Source organism: Dermacentor andersoni, chromosome 9 (genome assembly GCF_023375885.2).
Source record: "Dermacentor andersoni chromosome 9, qqDerAnde1_hic_scaffold, whole genome shotgun sequence".
In the NCBI taxonomy this organism is placed as follows: domain Eukaryota; kingdom Metazoa; phylum Arthropoda; class Arachnida; order Ixodida; family Ixodidae; genus Dermacentor; species Dermacentor andersoni.
In genome coordinates this window covers 8937168-8956769 of record NC_092822.1, presented here as the reverse complement: position 1 = coordinate 8956769, position 19602 = coordinate 8937168, and the positions used below count along the sequence as shown (strand labels likewise).

General features: G+C 48.3%; 1 protein-coding gene across 4 annotated transcripts in view; it reads left to right on the top strand.

Moving 5' to 3' along the window:
- Positions 1-19602, top strand: part of LOC126526982 (ninjurin-2-like) — a 77928-nt gene that overhangs the window by 20560 nt on the left and 37766 nt on the right. For 3 of the 4 annotated variants that reach the window (XM_055068496.1, XM_055068497.2, XM_055068494.1), the window contains exons 2-3: positions 7842-8033; positions 8231-8308. In XM_055068496.1, the coding sequence (XP_054924471.1) occupies positions 7872-8033; positions 8231-8308 (240 nt within the window). In that variant the 5' untranslated portion in view covers positions 7842-7871. Of the gene's footprint in view, positions 1-7086; positions 7141-7841; positions 8034-8230; positions 8309-19602 lie in introns of those variants that run through there. The other variant, XM_055068495.1, reaches the window with a different exon arrangement.

The window sequence follows — 19602 nt, the reverse complement described above, 5'->3', positions numbered from 1 at the left end:
TCTTGCCCCTCCGTCTTATATTTCTGCCCGCACTGACCACAGCCTTAAAATCGGGGTGCCATTGTGCCGTACTAACCGGTACAGTGACTCATTCATCCCCAGGACGAGCACGGACTGGAATCGCCTTCCCGCCTCAATCGCACTCATCACCGACCCTACTAACTTCAAGACCGCCGTTCAAAATGCCTTTTGTTAGTATTTTTGTTAATACTTTTTTGTTTGTATTTTTTACTGCATTACTTCTTGTTTTGACTCCACTCCTTTCTGTAACGCCTTCGGGCCTTGAAAGTACGTGAAATAAATAAATAAATAAATAAATAAACCTTCTGCTTCCTTTCGTCCGCACAGGACACGCGCTAATGGACCTAAGAGCTCTTCTCAGTGCAAATCACGCACTTACTGAATACCTACGCGCTTAACCTTAGAAAATAAAAAAGAAAACGCTTATAAAGAAAATAAGGTTAACTAATACACACGCGCGTTACCATAGGCCTCTCAACGATAACCTTTCCACTCAGGTTACTTACACACACACAAAAAAAAAAACCTATCTACTTATTAATGAACACCTCGCGATACATGTTTACAAAAAAACGCGTCTTTCAACTCTCGGAGCTTCTCGAACGAAAACATAAAGAAAGCTCATACCTTACTTATTGAAAGAAACTTAAATCCGGAAAATTATCCGAGTGCTCAAAAAAATAAAACAAAACAGAACATTTTCCTTCTACGGAAGCTCTCTTGGCCTCCCTTTTCAAACGTTTACAACTGACTGAGCCGTACCCGAGGTTGAGCCGTACCCGAGGTGGTCGCGGTCCGAAAGCTACTCTGGCTACCGAGGAACAACAAAAGGGCTGACTCACTATTAGCACCCCCAAGACGTTACAGTCCCCTGCCAATTTGCGTCCTGGCGCCCCGTTTTCATCACGAACTCGTTTAACCGCGTCGCTACTCCCCACCTGGTCTCGTCTTGCCACCTTGCGCTTCTTCGTACTACACGCTGAGCGTCGAAAAGAACGACGGAACGACGAGGAATTTGACTGCCCCGTGCCCTTTGTCCGGGTCCGTACAGCACATGCTTCTCGGTCTCCTTTTGACCTGTGGCTCGAACGTTCAGGATGCGTCAACATCGTCAGTGACGACCGCACCTTTCTTCTCCTCGCGCCCTGCTCTTTTGGGTCTCTCGCCGTCTTTGGCGGCGCTACATTAGTCACCGCATTCCTATCTTTAGGGCGCTTGTTTCGGCGGCGCTTTCTCCATGCATTCTCTTGCATGTCGCCTTCTGGCGCCTCGTGCTAGCCCTTACACATCTCATCGGCCCGGATCGGTCTCTTACCCGCACAGTCTGAGTGATTATCATTTAAATCGACTCTATCTTTGCCTCGACTGGCGGACAGCTCAACCGCCTCTGGCACAATGCAGCAGGCTTTACTCGAGTTATGCAACTCGCCCTCTTGCGAACTGCCCTCTACTGCATTGCCCAGCTCACGCTGTGCATCGACACACAGCCCGTCGGTCTCGATCGCTGTCTCACGCGCACAGTCCGAATGATTCCTAATTAAATCATCCATCTCTAGGCTACCTAGACAGGCGGAGAGCCGCACCGATCCCTGAACAATGCAGTTGTTCTCTCGTGAGCTACGGAGCTCGCCATCCCGAGAACTACTCTCAACTGCATCATCGTCCAGCTGGCACCTCACTTCGGCACGCAGCTCTGACTCGACATGGGTGCTCGCGTCTGTCAAGTCCGTAGTATTCTGTACCTTGCTAACGACCTCGCTACCATGAGATGCGACGCACACGCGCGGTAACTGTGCCAATTTGTTCGCAGCTGGCCTAGCTGTCTCTGCAGTCTTCTGTTGGCACAGCACCTCGTCGCTCTCACTCTGGCCTTTAACGGCCTCTGTTGCCACTAAGGCATCGTTAGCTGCTAGCACTTCGAGTTCGCCTGTGAACGTGCTGCTACTCTCACAGGTACTACTACTTCTGTCGGCTTTCGACTGAAATCTGCTGTCTACTTCCTCCCACTTTCGCTGCGTCCAGCCTACAGATTTCTCAAGCCGCTGTTGACTTTGCTCGATTAACTGCTCAAAACCTTCAATCTCTTTGTTCAGTGCATCAATGTACTGCCTCGTTACTTCTGTTAGGCCTTCTTCCTGAGAAATTCTTTTCAGTTCCTGCCTAGCTTTTTCCTGTTCTTGCTTGAATTCTTCCTGCTCTTGCCTAATTGCTTCCTGTTCCCGTTTTTTGTTTAGAATTCGTTTACTCATTTGTTCTATGAATTTCGAATTATTGTTACTTTCTAAAATTGTCTTACGAATCTCAGATTCCTTCAAGTCCTCCTCTACGTCTACCTCGATTTCCTCAGACAACCACAACAGGTCAGTTCTCGTCAAACACATTAGGACCATGGTCGCTACTTTAAGCTTTGGCTCTGCTGTCACACAATACTTGTTGCGATACCCACGCAAATCAAAATACAAGTAAAAGATCCCCAGCGAATCAAATCAAAAACACAGAGAAACTGAAGCCTGGTAAATCTTACAGCCAAAACCAAACGCTTACCCACTGAAGCAGCACCATATCACCAGTCCTTCCCCGCCGTATCCAGTCAGTTGCAAGAGGTGGTCAATCTCAAGTCGCCTCCAACTTGATCAGGATACCGGTCGGTCACCATGTGCCAACGTCCGTCAGCTGCCGTTGCTGTCTCCGAGTCGTAGGCCGATCTAGGAGCCGTAGGCCGATCTCACCGCTGCCATTCAGTCATTGGAATTGGAGCGGTCGTAGTTGTCGGGAGGACCTTGGGACGAAAGGGCTAGGCGAGCAGGATTTACTTGCAGGATTTACATTTAAAACAAGATACATTGGCAGTCTAGCGCGACTCCCATATGGAGCCCGCAAGACTAACAAACTGCAAACAGCTTACGAACACACAGATCACTAGTACATTTCTAGCATGACAACGAGCACTCAGCTCCCGACGACGAGCACACTCTAGCAGCCGACAATCACTGCTTATAAGCTCTCTGCTCGACGTCATAGTTCAACGTCATTCAAGATGACCCGCCTTTTTGGAGGATGAGGGCTGTCGACTTGGAGGAGGATGAGGGCTCACATACACGTGTCGCACATACACACAGGTGAAAAGGGCCGGAGCCGACGTCAGAGGGCTTCGTAGAACTCTGCTTTGTCCCGGGTGGCGCGGCCGAGGACCACATTCCTGAGCTAACCGCGCGCCACGTGGCTGCCGGCCATTCGCAGTTCTCCGAAGTGCGCCCCGTCCAGCCGGATTGGAAGACGTGCAGCGGGCTGAAAGCTGGCACGTTGTCACCCCGTACGGCCATTCCTAACAAGGTGAAGCAGGCGTTAAGCACTCCCCATACATGGACCGATCCGGAAGATAGTGCAATGCCGGCCTGACCCGCGGCAGAGGTGCACTTCGCCATTGAGGGGCCTACATACACAGCTTCGCTGGCCATCCTTCACAGAGTGGAAGGGCACTGAGGTTTTGTTTGGCGTAGGTGCGATCTTCATTGCACTCGAACTGTAGACCGGCCAGCTAAGCTAGCGCGCGATGCACTTTGCTCTGGCGGCTGTGGCGCGAGACAGGACATATTCTATTCCCGCGCTGGCCACGACAGAGCGCGCCTAAAGCTACATGTGACGTTGGCTGTGCGGTGACGCTATAGATTATATAGAATGTCCGCTTCGCGCTGTCGTAACCTATGTAACATTTGATCACCGCTCATGCAGGGACAAATGCAGGACAAATGAAGTATATACAGTGCTAAAAAGCGGGCACGTCCTGTGCTACCGGGGCTTAGCGGAGAGAACCAGGTGTCGGATTCCTGATTAATAAGGCTATAGCTGGTAACATACAGGAATTCTATAGCATTAACGAGAGGGTGGCAGGTCTTGTGAAACTTAATAAATGGCACAAATTGAAGGTAGTACAGGTCTACGCGCCTACTTCCAGTCATGACGACCAGGAAGTCGAAAGCTTCTATGAAGACGTGGAATCGGCGATGGGTAAAGTCAAAACAAAATGCACTTTACTGATGGGCGACCTCAATGTCAGGGTAGGCAAGAAGCAGGCTGGAGACAAGTCAGCGTGGGCATATGGCATAGGTTATAGAATAGCAGGGGAGAGTTATTAGTAGACTTTGCAGAAAGGAATAATTTGCGGATAATGAATACCTTCTTCCTCAAGCGGGATAACCGAAAGTGGATGTGGAGGAGCCCGAATGGCGAGACTAGAAATGAAATAGACCTTATACTCTGAGCCAACCCTGGTATCATACAAAATGTGGACGTGCTCGGCAAGGTGCGCTGCAGTGACCATAGGATGGTAAGATCTCGAATTAGCCTAGACTTGAGGAGGGAACGGAAGAAACATGTACATAAGAAGCCGAACAATGAGTTAGCGGTAAGAGGGAAAATAGAGGAATTCCGGATCAAGCTACAGAACAGGTATTCTGCTTTAACTCAGGAAGAGGACCGTAGTGTTGAAGCAAGGAACGACAATCTTATGGGCATCATTAAGGAGTGTGCAACAGAAGTCGGTGGTAACTTCGTTAGATAGGATACTGGTAAGTTATCGCAGGAGACAAAAGATCTGATTAAGAAACGCCAATGTATGAAAGCCTCTAACCCTACAGCCAGAATAGAGCTTGCAGAACTTTCCAAGTTAATCAACAAGCGTAAGATAGCTAACATAAGGAAGTACAATATGGACATAATTGAGAATGCTCTCAGGAACGGAGGAAGCCTAAAAGCAGTGAAGAAGAAACTAGAAATAGGGCAAGAATCAGATGTATGCGTTAAGAGACAAAGCCTGCAATATCATTACTAATATGAATTAACGCATGACTTATCCCAAAGCATTGATAATCAAAAACAAGTTGACTTAATAGCATTCGATTTTTCGAAGGCGTTTGATAGAGTAATCTATCAAAAACTAATCGGCAAACTGAAAGCAACTTTAGGCAACGGTTCTATTGTCAATTGGATTGAAGATTACTTAACCAACCGGTTTCAGTATGTCGTTGTTAACAATGAAATTTCTTCCATTGCAACAATTATATCGGGGGTGCCTCAAGGGTGCGTCGTTGTTCCCACTTTATTCCTTATTTTTGTTAATGATCTGTCCTCTAACATCCGAGTTAAAATGAAGTTTTTTGCCGACGACTGCATTCTTTATAATGAAATGAACGCTATGAATGATCACGTTGATTTGAACAGCGCCCGTCATGATGTAGTGAATTGGTGCAAAAAGTGGCAGATGGATCTGAACATTAAAAAAAACTGCCTTTTTATCTATAACCCGCAAAAAACATAGGTCGGACTTCGATTACACTATCAATAACATACCACTCACCCGAGTTCATGAGAATAAATATCTTGGCTTGATCATTTCACATGACCTAAGATGGGAATCGCATATTAAGAGTATCATACCATCTGCTTTCAAACAGCTGTTCTTCCTCAGAAGAAGACTTCGAGCTGCGCCACCGAAAATTAAACTGCTATCATACAACGCACTTATTCGCCCAGTTCTCGAATATGGTAACACAATTTGGTTTCCTTATACACAACAGCTTATTAACAAACTAGGAGTGCAGCGAAAGGCAATTAGATTCATCTTTAACAAATACAAGAATAGCGATTCACCTACCAACCGCTAAAACAAGCTTGTATTCCTATTCTGCGTAACCGCGCCAAACTAGCAAGACTAAACTTATTGTTCCAATTAATACAGAATGCATTACGAATAAACACTCCGTTGTATATATCCCTAGCTGACACCAGACCTCCTCGCCCTAAGCATTCACTAACACTTAAACAATATGCATTTCGCACTGACTGTTCTAGATATTCATCCTTTCCTCTTGCAATAAGAGAATGGAATAGCCTGGACCCCTGCATCACTACTAACACATCGTTGCCGAAATGTGTAAATCTTGTAGAAGAACTGTTGCGCAATAATTTGATTATGCTAGCCGGAAATAACAAATCACTCACGTCGTTGTATAAGGTGAAATCTGTATAAGCATTGTATTTGCCTATGCAATTTCACCCCTTTTTGCCAAATGCACTGTATCATTCATGTTTTATTTCCTGCCATATGTGTATGTCTGCTTCGTGTCGATTGCAAATATCATTGTTGAGATTATGTAAACCTGTTTTTATCACTATTTGTGAGCATATAATATATGCCCAACCTGTAAGAATACCACTTAGATTGACAGTATCTGAAATAAATAAAATAAATAAAAAAAGCACGCCGATAATGGAAGAGGCAATAGTCTAGAGGCATTTGACATCTAACAAGTAACGCCGGAAGAAGTAAAGGAAGCCGAGGAAGCTATGCAAAGGGGGGAGGCAGCTGGGGAGGATCAGGTTACAGTAGATATGTTGAAGGATGGTGGCCAGGTTGTTCTAGAAAAACTGTAAACCATGTATACGCAATGCCTCATGACCTCGAGCGTACCGGAGTCTTGGAAGCACGCCAATATAATCTTAATCCATAAGAAAGAGGCCGCCAAAGATTTGAAAAATTATAGACCGATAAGCTTACTGCCCGTTGCCTACAAAGTATTTACTGAGGTAATCGCAAATAGAATCGGGAACACCTTAGACTTCTGTCAGCCAAAGGACCAGGTCGATTTCGTAAAGGCTACTCAACCATACACCATATTCACACTATCAATCAGGTGATAGAGAAATGTGCGGAATATAACCAACCTTTATGTATAGCTTTCATTAATTACGAGAACGCGTTTGATTCAGTCGAAACCTCAGCAGTCATGCAGGCATATACGGAATAAGGGTGTAGACGAGCCGTATGTAACAATACTGAAAGATATCTATAGCGACTCCACAGCCACCGTAGTCCTGCATAAAGAAAACAACAAAATCCCAATAAAGAAAGGCGTCAGGCAAGGAGATACGATCGCTCCAATGCTGTTCACAGCGTGTTTACAGGAGGTATTCAGAGACCTGGATTGGGAAGAATTGGGGATAAGAGTTAATGGAGAATACCTTAGTGACTTGCGATTCGCTGATGATATTGCCTTGCTTAGTCACTCAGGGGACCAATTGGAATGCATGCTGACTGACCTGGACAGGCAAAGCAGCAAGGTGGGTCTAAAAGTTTATCTGCAGAAAACTAAAGTAATGTTTGACGGTCTCGGAATAGAAGAGCAGTTTACGATAGGTAGCGAGGCACTAGAAGGGGTAAGGGAATACATTTACTTAGGGCAGGTAGTGACCGCGGATCCGGATCATGAGACTGAAATAATCAGAATAATAAGAATGGGCTGGGGTGCGTTTGGCAGGCATTCTCAGATCATGAACAGCAGGTTGCTATTATTCCTCAAGAGGAAAGTGTATAACAGCTGCGTCTTACCAGTACTCACCTACGGGGCAGAAACCTGGCGGCTTACGAAAAGGATTCTACTTAAACTGAGGACGACGCAACGAGCTATGAAAAGAAGAATGATAGGTGTAACGTTAAGGGATAATAAGCGAGCTGATTGGGTGAGGCAACAAAAGCGAGTTAATGACATCTTAGTTGAAATCAAGAAAAAGAAATGGGCATGGGCAGGGCGTGTAATGAAGATGGAAAATAACCGGTGTTCATTAAAGGTTACGGACTGGATTCGAAGAGAAGGGAAGTGTAGCAGGGGGCGGCAGAAAGTTAGGTCGACGGATGAGATGAAGAAGTTTGCAGGGACAATATGGCCACAATTAGCACATGACCGAGGTAGTTGAAGTATGGGAGAGGCCTTTGCCCTGCAGTGGGCGCAGCCGTGATGATGATGATGATGATGATGATGCAGGGTCGCAGTGGCTCTGGCTTCCCGCTGGACATGAACATGTACGCAACGCGCAAGACCTTGGCACAGGGCATGCTCGACCTGGCACTGCTGTCCTCCAACGCCTGCCAGCTGCGGCGCGTGCTGTCTGCGCCGCCGGGACAGCGATACCACGGCACGTGCGTCGCCTTCCTCGCGCTCTCAGTCTCCTTCCAGGTATCGTCGTCTCTCTCGCTTTGTGTGCACGAATTTTACACCCAATTTGTTACGTTGTTTAATCTGGTGCGAAAGAGAATGCTGTACATATATATACTATAATTTTTTTATCGGCATTGACCGAATTCATAACTGCAAAAAATAACTGCTGGTTTCTATAGTGACCTTGTGTCTTTGCACGCGCCGTTCACACGCAGCTGCTGGCGGGCCTCCTGCTGGTGCTGCTTGGCCGATGGAACATCAACTGTCCTTGGGAGCAACGCAAGGCCGACCTGGTGAACAATGTGGTCGTGCTGCTCACATTTCTCATCAGCGTTGTCAACGTGCTGCTCTCGGCGTTCGCGCCGGACTCTCTGCTGGGGGACCACGGCCCGCACCATCAGCTGCACACGGCCGCAGAGTGGGCAGCGCCGCGCCATTGACTGCGCATGGCCGGGTGTAGACGACGTTAATGTCGGCGGCGGCTCTACTGGGCTTGGTCTGCTAATCCGAGAACCTTCCGTTTCCCGCACAGTTGGCAAGTCAAGAGAATGCTTTCAACAGACGTCTTGCGTGGTAACCACACGGCGCCTCAAAAAGCAGCACGCGTCGCGGAATTGCGCCTACAAATGATTGTGCGGATACCTCCGAGAAAACCCGGAACCCGGGACGTCCGAAACACAAACCTGTACTCGCAAAAAACTTACACTATGGCTGTGTTGCTTTACTCGCCGTAGACGGCAAAGCAGACGGCTAAGTGGACAGCGGCCATCTTAAGTCTTGGTCTGCTAATCCGAGAACCTTCCGTTTCCCGCACAGTTGGCAAGTCAAGAGAATGCTTTCAACAGACGTCTTGCGTGGTAACCACACGGCGCCTCAAAAAGCAGCACGCGTCGCGGAATTGCGCCTACAAATGATTGTGCGGATACCTCCGAGAAAACCCGGAACCCGGGACGTCCGAAACACAAACCTGTACTCGCAAAAAACTTACACTATGGCTGTGTTGCTTTACTCGCCGTAGACGGCAAAGCAGACGGCTAAGTGGACAGCGGCCATCTTAAGTCTTGTTCCAATTCTCACGATGATGTCAAAGTATACAGCTACGCGAAGACAGCATCGAAGTAAAAAAAAACTGCTACTTTCCTGTCCAAACGAGATGGCGGCTGCGCAGGACGCTTAAAGATGACAGGAAGGTTGTCTGCGCACAAGAAAGCGTAGACATGCCATCCTACACCTTTAATGTAAGCTACCTCGTGTTTTTCAGAGGCTCGCGGGTGCAAAGACTTAAAGTACAGACATAATGTGTGCTTTAATTTTTTCTCAACTTTTTCTTGTCGCCGCGAGGTAGCGTCACGTCGCAGAAGCGTCTTCCGTACGTCTTCGAGACGGCTAGAAACGCGTTCCATTACATGGCCTCGAAGCTGTCTCGGCTGTCTCAGCTGTATACCTAAACTGTCTCCGATGCTGGCCAGAATTGGAACACACTCTATGTAACTGCTCGCATGAGTATAGGTGCCAGTCAATCGTGACATAGGTTAGCAAATAGCGAACATCTCTTATGTGAATTCGGCTTCAGGTCCTCGTGTTTAGGACCGAGGGAAATCTTTATAAGCATGTGGGTACTTTGCTGCGCAGTGCGAGGCCGGTGTACGATAGCGGGACCGCATGCTCTGTTCTATACAATCGAGCGAGAGGGGTGCAGATATCGACCAACTGGCATCAAGAAATTCTGCAGGGCTCACGCGCGGAACGTTGTTCGGACATGGCAAGATCCCCTTGGAGTCTCAAACTATATAGTCTTTCGAGTGATAATGAAGTGACGATAAACGCTCGAATACGGCATGCAAAGCTTCGCCGTGACGTCGTGCTTCTGAGCGTTCTCGTACATCCGCAAGGGCAACACGCGGGCTAAGGATCAGCACAGTGCTAAGGAAGAAATGCAAAGAGAAATGTCTAACCGTTCGTCGCTCGCCTCTCTCATGTGACCAAAGTAAAATAGTACGCCATTTTGAGGACTGAACATAGGAGTGAAATTGGAGTGGCGCCCTCTCGCGAGTGACGTCACGGCCAGGACACCGCTCGCCACCGCTCGCTCAGACTTGGGCGACCATGGAGGCGGCGATGGCTCGTACAACTGCCGCGCGCGCTTGTTGAAAGACGTTTCGGCTTCTTGCTGCTGTCCCGCCTGAACCACACTTTCCTCTGCAAAACTGTGCGAGTCGTGAAAATTTGCGGCTTGGATGTCGCAAGTTATGTACCGTTGAAGGAGTACAAATGTTTTGAATGCATATATGCGCCGTGTCTGTCCATAAATCTTGGGTAAAAAAGAATGTCTGCAAATTTAACACGAGAAGTTGTGTATGATGCTGCGCTAAACACTTAACATTCCCTTCATGCTTACCTGCACCAGACATTGCATTTTACACGCAACACAAATCTTGGTATCGGGTGGCAGCCTTATAAACGCGTGTTCGAAGGATACTGCCAGCGAAGTTTTTATCAAAATCATTATTGTTCTGGTGAGTTGTTCCAGTGAAATGTGGCCACTGTAATAATGCGTAAAAGGAAGAGTTGTGCGCGCATTATTTATGAACAAATTTGCGACTACTTTCACTAATCTCTGAAGCAGGCACCCGGAAAAAGCACTGTTCGTGGCTGTCAACACGACGGCGCGTCATGTATAGTATGTACTTCACGAATGTACCATAACAGCAATCACCTGAAAGAAATGTTTCATGGTTAAGGTCGAGAGCCAGTCCATTACAAGCGATGGAGTGCTTCATAGCGCACACCGCAACGGAAGCAATTGACTCTGGCGAGGCACACTTTGTTCGCGGAACCCATAAGTGCACTACAACTTCGAATTGAAACCGTGAAGCTGTTCTGAAGTTGCAATGCCTAACGTATATTCGAGGTACGAGCGCAGCAGGCCACCTTGAAGAGGAAATCCAAGTGCCTTCTGCCTCACAATTACTCGGACCTCTGTGGTTTAATTATAGAAACTGGGAACTAGTTTCTTCGTTAGTCCACAAAAAAAGCACCTTGTATAACCGCCTTATAAAGAAGACACCACAAGCCTCACCGGTGGCGTAGCCAGAAATTTCGTTGGCCGGCTCACGTTGGAGCTCGGCGGGCTCCTTACAGAATTTGCCGAGGGATCAAATACATGAACTGCATCGCCATTGCCAAGGATGCTGCAAACGAATTCTTGGACGCTACGCACTGTCACGACAAGTAAAATATGTATTTTTTCATAAAAGAATATATTCGCATGTCCCAAAAATTGTGCCAGAAATAACTGATATCAATGCTTCCACGTTTTTTATCTATTTAATAAGTACAGAAAATATCACACGAACTTTCGAACTATATCAGTTCGAAACCAGCAAAGCAGTGCATGACGCTGATATGATAAATGTAAAGGCCGTGAAATGAACGAGTTAAGGGCAAATATTTTATGAAACTTTGTAATTCAAGAACCTTGTTTACATTTTTGTACAAATGAAACGGCCAGGGAAAATTCTCAATGACGGTGTTCTTCGTTCCAATGCATTGCGCAGGAGCAGCTGTCACCGGTCGTGTATATTGTGTAACACCGGAATTATAGTCGCAACAGAGAACACATAAAATGCAGGACTTCTGTAAAATATACATTGGAAATGCGAAGATACAATGGAATATACAAATGCGAAAATATAACTTGATAAAGGGCAGAAACGTGCCACTGGAAACAAAGTTCACTGCATATGTCCACGAAACCTCGCAACAAGATATTTAAATATACGTATAACTTTCTAATAAATCTACGTACCTAAGCAAACGTAACTGTATACAGGGTGTTTCAGCTAACTTTAGCCAGAGTTCTAAATATGCCGATGCACTCTGAGACGACGCGACCAAATGCATGTTGCTCACTTTTGTATGTAGTGTGTCACGTTATTTCTTGTATTTTGCTTAATGAGATCTTTATTCAAGGGAGGAGGAGGAAAGAGAAAAGGAGAAGGCAGGGAGGTTAACCAGAATAACGTCCGGTTGGCTACCCTACACCGTGGGAATGGGAAAGGGGAAACAAAGATCACAGGGAGGGAGAGGAGGGAAGGAAAGAAGGAAATTGCGGCAAGTTCGCTGACGCGTGTGGTTTTACAGAAATTGCATTAATACTCACAGATGGTCGCACAAACCCGTCGTCCTTAAGAAACACAAAAGCACCTTCACCGCTTTATGGGCCGACGGGCGATGGGGGCGGTGTTCCAGCAGCACCTGCACAGAAAGCGACCGATTGTCCAGTTTTTGGGAAGCTTTGGCAAGTTCTTGTCTCTCTAGGGCATATCTTGGACAGTGGCACAGCAGGTGGTCGATGTTTTCTTCGGTGCCACAGACCTCGCATGCTGCACTGTCAGTCACTCCAATTAATATAGAGTATGCCTTTGTGAAGGCAACTCCTAACCAGAGGCGACAGAGAAGCGTAGCTTTGCGTCGAAGAAGTCCGAGTGGAGGTTGGAGTTGCAGGGAGGGGTTTAGTCGATGCAGTCGCGTAAGTCGTAAGTTTGGCGAGTTCCACTCGGTCACTGTGAGACTGCGTGCCAGGTGTCGAAGCTGCCGAGGACTGTCGAAGCGTCAGTCCTCGAAAGCGGAATTGGAACTCTGTGCTCTTCTTGATGTGCTGTGCGAGCAGAGTTATCGGCGGAATCATTGCCACTAATTCCACAGTGGCCAGGTACCCATTGAAAAACGACCTCGTGGCCTTTTTGTTGGACATCATGGTAAAGTTTCACGACTTCGTATGTCAATTGGTCATGACATTCGTGTCGGAGAACTGACTGCGTGCACTGTAATGCCGGTTTTGAATCACAGAACACAGCCCATTTTCAAAGTCTTTCAGAATCAATGAATTCCAGTGCTCGACGCAGGGCTGTTAGATTAATTAACCACCCTCTGAAGTAACGAAGCTAGGAAAAAAGTTACAACTAGACAGTAGCAGAGCGGTTTGCCAAACGCCCGAATAAACAGTTTCCGTCTCTCTATCTATTAGGTATTAGTGTATTTCAGCTTACTGATGATGCCTGCGAAATATAAAACACCACGTGACATGCGCGCTCGCACGCCGTGATTGCACTGCTCCCATTCGTTCCGCGCACAAACAGCCACAGGCGCGGCGACAGGGCAGCGGCGTTGGCTGTGCTTCCACAACGCATGCGCCAACCCCGCGGTGCATGCCAGCGACCGTGCACGGCAGTTCGTTATAGCGATAAGCAGCTGTAAGCAAATTGAACATCCCTAAATAAAAAAACTCATTTTTCAGAAGGCTGAAAATGGTAGCATGAGAGTATCCTAAATGGCTAGACGCAGTCCTTCACTGAATTTACGTTTATTTTTCACGCGCTTTCCCAGCAAGTGCTCGAAGAGGTCACCTTCTGCAGCGATACAACTCTGGCATATTCTGAGAAGGGTTGCTCTCGCTGCCTTGAGCGCCGTCGGTAAAATGCTGTGGCAGACTTCAATTATCTTCTCCTGTAAGGCTTCTGGAGTCGTGGTTTCCGTCGTGTATACGTGATCCTTAATATAGCCCCACAAAAAAAGTCAAGAGGGTTGAGGTCGGGTGACCTTGCCGGCCACAAGACAGGCCCGTTTCTTCCTATTCATTGCCCTGGGAGAGAGAGAGAGAGAGAAAACAAGGGTAGGAAAGGCAGGGAGGTCAACCAGAACAGCATCCGGTTTGCTACCCTACACTGGGGGTGGGGGAAAGGGGAATAGAAAGAGGAAGAAAGGGAGAGAGGAAGCACTGAGTACGTGTGGGAGCGACACCATACACAAGGACACTATAAACGGTCTGTTAAGCCCGTGCACTTCAAGTACCGCACTAGTGCACGAATCGCTTTTCGAGCCAGTGACGGGTGTGGCCACGGTCCGAGTATCTTTGACTCGGTGAAACATCTCGAGTCCAGTCTGCGTAATGTTGCCCGCAGAGAGAGGCGTTGGACATCGTAGCGAGGGCAGGTACACAATAGGTGCTCGATGGTCTCCTCGCACCCACACGAGTCGCACATCGGGCTCTCGGCCATTCCCATACGGTAGGAGTATGCGTTCGTGAACGCCACTCCCAGCCACAAGCGACACAACAAGGTTGCTTCGCCGCGGGGAAGGCTAGATGGCAGTTGTAGCCGTAGCGTGGGGTCCAGTTTACGTAATCTGCAATTTAGGCCACTTGAAATCCAGAGATCTTGGGACTTCTTACGCGCAAGTTGGCGAAGTTCTCTGGCAGCGTCCGACCTCGCCAAAGGTGTTGGACGCGTCTTGGTATCTTCGTGGGCACACCGGGCAGCCTTGTCAGCTAGGTTGTTGCCGACGATGCCACAGTGAGCAGGAATCCACTGGAATATAATGTGGTGTCCACTTTCCAGAGCATGGTGGTGCAGTTCCCTGATTTCAGATGTCATTTGCTCGTAAGTTCTGTGACGTAATGCGGACTTGATGCTATGAAGGGCTGCCTTTGAGTCACAAAATACGACCCATTTCTCTGTAGGCTCTTCGGTGATGTACATCATAGCGGCATGGAGAGCTGCAAGTTCTGCCGATGTAGATGTAGTCGTGTGCGACAATTTGAATTTAACTGTAACGTTCTTGGCTGGAACGACGAATGCGGCAATTGAGCTGGTAGGTGAGGTGGAACCATCGGTATATATATGTATGCGGTCATGATACGTCTGATGCAGTAATATGAGCGTAAGTTGCTTCAGAGCCGGCGATGGATGATTGGACTTTTTCGTAATTCCAGGAATAGCAAAATTCACTTGAGGCTGTCGCAGGCACCACAGGGGAGAGGAAGGCTTCGCCGCCGGTGTAAATGATGCCGGTATGTACTCATGATGAGCGCTAATAACTCGTGAAAAGGTCGCTTGAGGTCTCTCGGCTGGTAGGGAGGCCAAATGATGGTCGGGGATCCTTGACAGATGGCGAATGTGCGCTCTGAGAGAGTCGACAGCTACATGTGTCTGGATTGTATGGTCTCCTGCGATGGCGATTGTCGCTGCTGTTGAGGTGCACCTAGGCAGCCCTAAACACGTGCGTAGGGCTTGACCTTGTATGCTCTCCAAGGCGCGAAAGTTCGTCTTGCATGCATTTGACAATACTGGTAGGCTGTAACGGAGGAGTCCGAGAAACAAAGCCCTGTACAGCTGTAACATAGAATGGACTGGTGTACCCCAGTTTTTCCCGCATAGAAATCGGAAGACCTGAGCAATGGCGACTAGCTTCTTCTTCAGGTAGACGCAGTGAGGGCTCCACGAGAGGTTGCGGTCAATGATGACGCCCAGAAAGCGATGCGTCTTAACATAGAGTACAGCTTGACCATTGATCGTAACAGGATACGATGACATTTGTTTCCGCGTAAAACCAAGTAAAGCGCACTTTTCAGTAGACACACTGAGGCCTTGCTCTCGGAGATAAGAAGCCGTCATGGTTGCCGCCCGCTGAAGCCTGGCTGTTAGCTGAGGGCGAGTCACCGCAGAGGCCCAGATGCAAATGTCGTCGGCGTATATTGAGACATGTACTGTCTGCGGTAGGTAATCCGCTAGTCCTACCAGGACGAGGTTGAACAAAATAGGGCTCAACACTCCACCCTGCGGCACACCACGGCAGATGGAATGGTCTGAAGTTGGGCCGTCTTCGGTCTGTAAGAAAAAACGCCTCTCAGTCAAATAGTCCCGAATCCATTGATACATCCGGCCACCAACTCCAACAGCCTCAAGTGAGTTTAGTATGGCCTCGTGGGCGACGTTGTCGTATGCTCCTTTTATATCCAGAAAAAGTGCCGCAGATAGGCGCTTGAGGCTTTTTTGATTTTGGACCCATGTTACGATGTCGATGACGTTGTCGATGGACGTGCGACCTCGACGAAAACCTGTCATGGCGTCCGGATAGATGTTGAATCGTTCTAGGTACCATTCCAATCGAGCAAGAATCATTCTTTCCATCACTTTGCCGACGCACCTCGAAAGCGCAATCGGACGATATGATGAGATCTCAAGCGGAGACTTTCCAGGTTTCAGAATGGGGATCAAGCGGCTCGATTTCCATTGTTTAGGAACGGCGCCGTTCTGCCAAGATTCATTGTAGTAGTTGAGCAGCTCATCACGTGCGCCATGTCCAAGGTGGCATAGGGCAGCATACGTGATGCCATCAGGTCCTGGTGACGAAGAACGCCGGCAGGTCGCCAACGCAGCATCGAGCTCTTCGAGTGAAAATAGCACGTTCATTTCTGGTACACGTGCCTCAGGGATGTCATTCAATGCTACGTCAGTAATGATGGCCACGGACCCAGCAACCCGTGCACAGAACTCTTCAGCCACTTGAAGTTCCGAGCGGAGTTGGTAGAGGGCCAGAGCAGCGAAGGGCTTCCTTTGATGCGGAGATGAGCGAAGACCCCTAACCGTTCTCCATATGTGCGAGAGCGATTTGCGGGGATCAAGCGACTGACAGAATGCTTTCCATCTCTTATCTTCTAATTTATCCATGCGACGCTGGACTTTCTTTTGTATGCGTCGTGAAGCCCTCAGATCCAAGACGGACTTCGTGCGCCGATACCTCCTCTCCGCTTGTCGGCGTGCTGCACGCAGCCTCTCCAGTTTCATGTCCAAGTCTGTTCGCCTTGTTGACCTTGGAAGCGAGCAGATGGATGTTTTCAATGCTTCTGCGATTGCTTCTTCGATAGTGTGTGAGAGGCCTTCCCGACATGTGTCATCCATATCCTTCTGAAATTTTGACGAATCAACTGTACGCAAGGCAGTAGAGGAGCGTTGCTCAACTCCTCTAATCTTTATGTATGTTGGAATATGGTCGCTTCCATGTGTTTCTATGTCTGTAAACCATTGGACGCTCGAGGCAAAGCGCCGTGACACCAAAGTTAAATCCAAGCAGCTACTGTAGGTCGTGCCTCGCAGAAATGTAGGGCTGCCGTCATTCACGCAGCACAAATCATGGTCGGCAGCAAAGGAGGCAAGGCTCCTGCCTTTGGAGTCAATTTTAGTGCTTCCCCATAGCTGGTGATGCGCGTTGAAATCACCTGTGATAACCCAGGGGCCATTGTTCATTAGTAATATTTTCTTCAGTCGTTCACCGTCAAAGTGACCCGCTGGGGATATATAGGCTCCAATTAGTGTAAATGACACATTCTTCTTTTGGACATTTACGCAGACATATTGGTTGTCGTCATGAGGCTCTATCGCATTAGCGACATATGTTAAGTCCGTGCGGATGTAGATGATCACTTTCGTGCTCGCACCGCATGTGGACGAGACGAAAGATTCATAACCGGACAGTCTGAGTGGAGTTGATGTATTTGGTTCGCAAATGACCAGTATGGGGAAGCGATGTGTGAAAATGAATTGGCGAAAGTCTGATATACGGGTCCTTAGACCCCTGGCATTCCATTGAAAGATCGACGCACTTTTAAGTTCAGTGCGGAAGGGGACTGTTGATCGAACCATGATGCTTAAACGATGCTAGCAAGCACTGGATTTAGTGCATCCAGTATTTGCAGAGCGCTTCGAGCTGCTGGTGTTTGCAGCTTGTTCAGTATAATGCGCATTGTATTAATTAGCGATTGCAGCATATCAGCCACCTGCCTGTCGTGGTCGCACAAATCGCCGACAGTAGACGTCGGGGGTTGTCCAGCGAAAGCTTGCTGTGTGTCTGTTGGTGAATGTTGTCGTTTCGGTAGAGCCGGCCAAGATTCGGCAGATGCGGTCTTCTCAGTGGACTTGCTCTTCGCGGTCCTGTCCACATTGTCTGGCCTGGGCGGTGGAGGAGGAGGTGGTGTTGTAGGAAGTGGCATGCGCCTTCCTTGAGGAGCGCCGGCGACGTGAACGTCGCTTCCTGATTTTTTCGGCGGCTTCGCGATGAGATGAATGATCTCTCGCCATCTCTTTCAAGATGGCCATTTCCTTCTTAATATGTGGGCATTTCTTCGATGAAGCTTCATGTGATCCTCCGCAGTTGGAACACTTCACTACAGTCGCGCCACATTTATCTGCAGCGTGGGGCTCTCCGCAGCGGGGGCATGCTGCCTGATTTTCGCAGACGCTGCTCACGTGTCCCAGTTTCATGCATTTGTGGCACTGAAGAGGTTTCGCAATGAAAGGCCGCACTGCATGTCTGAAGTGTCCCACCTTAACATGCGAGGGTATATAATATGCGAGGGTATTGCCCTGGGAAGGTAACATCAAGCCATGCTTGTACTTGACTGTAGCTGTGAGCTGGGGCCTCGTCGTGCTGATACATTGCGTCAAGCCGGGCTAGTGGAATGTTGTAACAGAAGTCTTCAACCGCCCATTTGAAGAACTCGTATACCTCTTGCCAGTCGGAGTGTTGTTAAAGAACACTGGGCTAATGCCTGTGGTGTCATATATTCCGCACCAAACTTTAAAGGACTACTGATATTGGTGGCGGGATCTTCCGGAAATAGTGAAAGGGCCGTGCTAGCGTGCCTCGAGTCGATCGGCCGGAGGCCCCGTAGGGGGACAGAAAGGCGATTGTTCAGGAAACCGTACTGGCCATTGACGAGAAATTGCCGTTCGCGCATTCGGTCGAAGCGCTGCGCATTCACGACTTCGGCATTGTGCAGCCGACGTAAGCTTTCAAGCCAGTGAGGATTTTGCTCACTCCAATCGTGTGCGTTGTGGATATTTACTTGGCAATTTCGAGAAAAGTTCGCCTCGTCAGTCCAGAGTACGTTGCAATGGTGAGAAAGCCGGAATCTTGCTCCTCCTCAAAATCCAATTCACAAAGTAGTCTTTTGGAGATCCCTTGACTCCAGGCATTTCCGCAACTGTAGATGATAGGGGTGCAGTCCAGCTGTTTTCAAAATCCTCCAGGTAATTGAGTTGGACACACCGAGCTGTGTGCCGCGCTGCGCATGCTAGCGTGTGGATTAGCCGCCACGATAGACAAAGCGTTGGAACGAACCTCATGATACATGACTGAAGCTCTCTGCCTCTTTCGTGTGAAGCTGCTGGTTTGCTTCAGGGACTCGTAGGTGTTGAATATTGTCATCGGGCTCGGTCGCGTACCCCGGATGATTGCTTCGAAATATTCTTGCAGCCTGCCGTCTCTGTCCGCCTGCAGCTCCTATAGGACAAGGATCATGTCTGCTCTTTCCTCGTTGGAAAACGGCATCACGAAAGTGCTCGCGCTTTAACAGCCGATGCGCGAAAGTCTGTTCATCGTTGTCTGGAACTACCACCTATACCACCACTTCCGTCAGTCGCTTTACGCAGCGCAAGCGATAAAGGTTGCTAGCTGAAATCGAACAGCCAACGCTTGTGTCGCAGCCCTGTCGCTTTTTAAGCGGCAGCGCACCTATGGCTGTTTGTGCGCAGAACGCTTGGGAGCAGTTCAATCACGACGCGCAGGAGGGCATGTCACGTCGTGTGTTCTTTTTTATTTCGCGGGCATCCGCAGTAAGCTGGAAAACACTAATACTTAACAGATAGAAAGACAGAAACTGTTTATCCGGACGTTTTTCAAACCGCTCTGCAACTTTCTAACTAGATTTTTTTCCTAGCTTCGTTGCTTCTGAAGTTCTAATTAAACA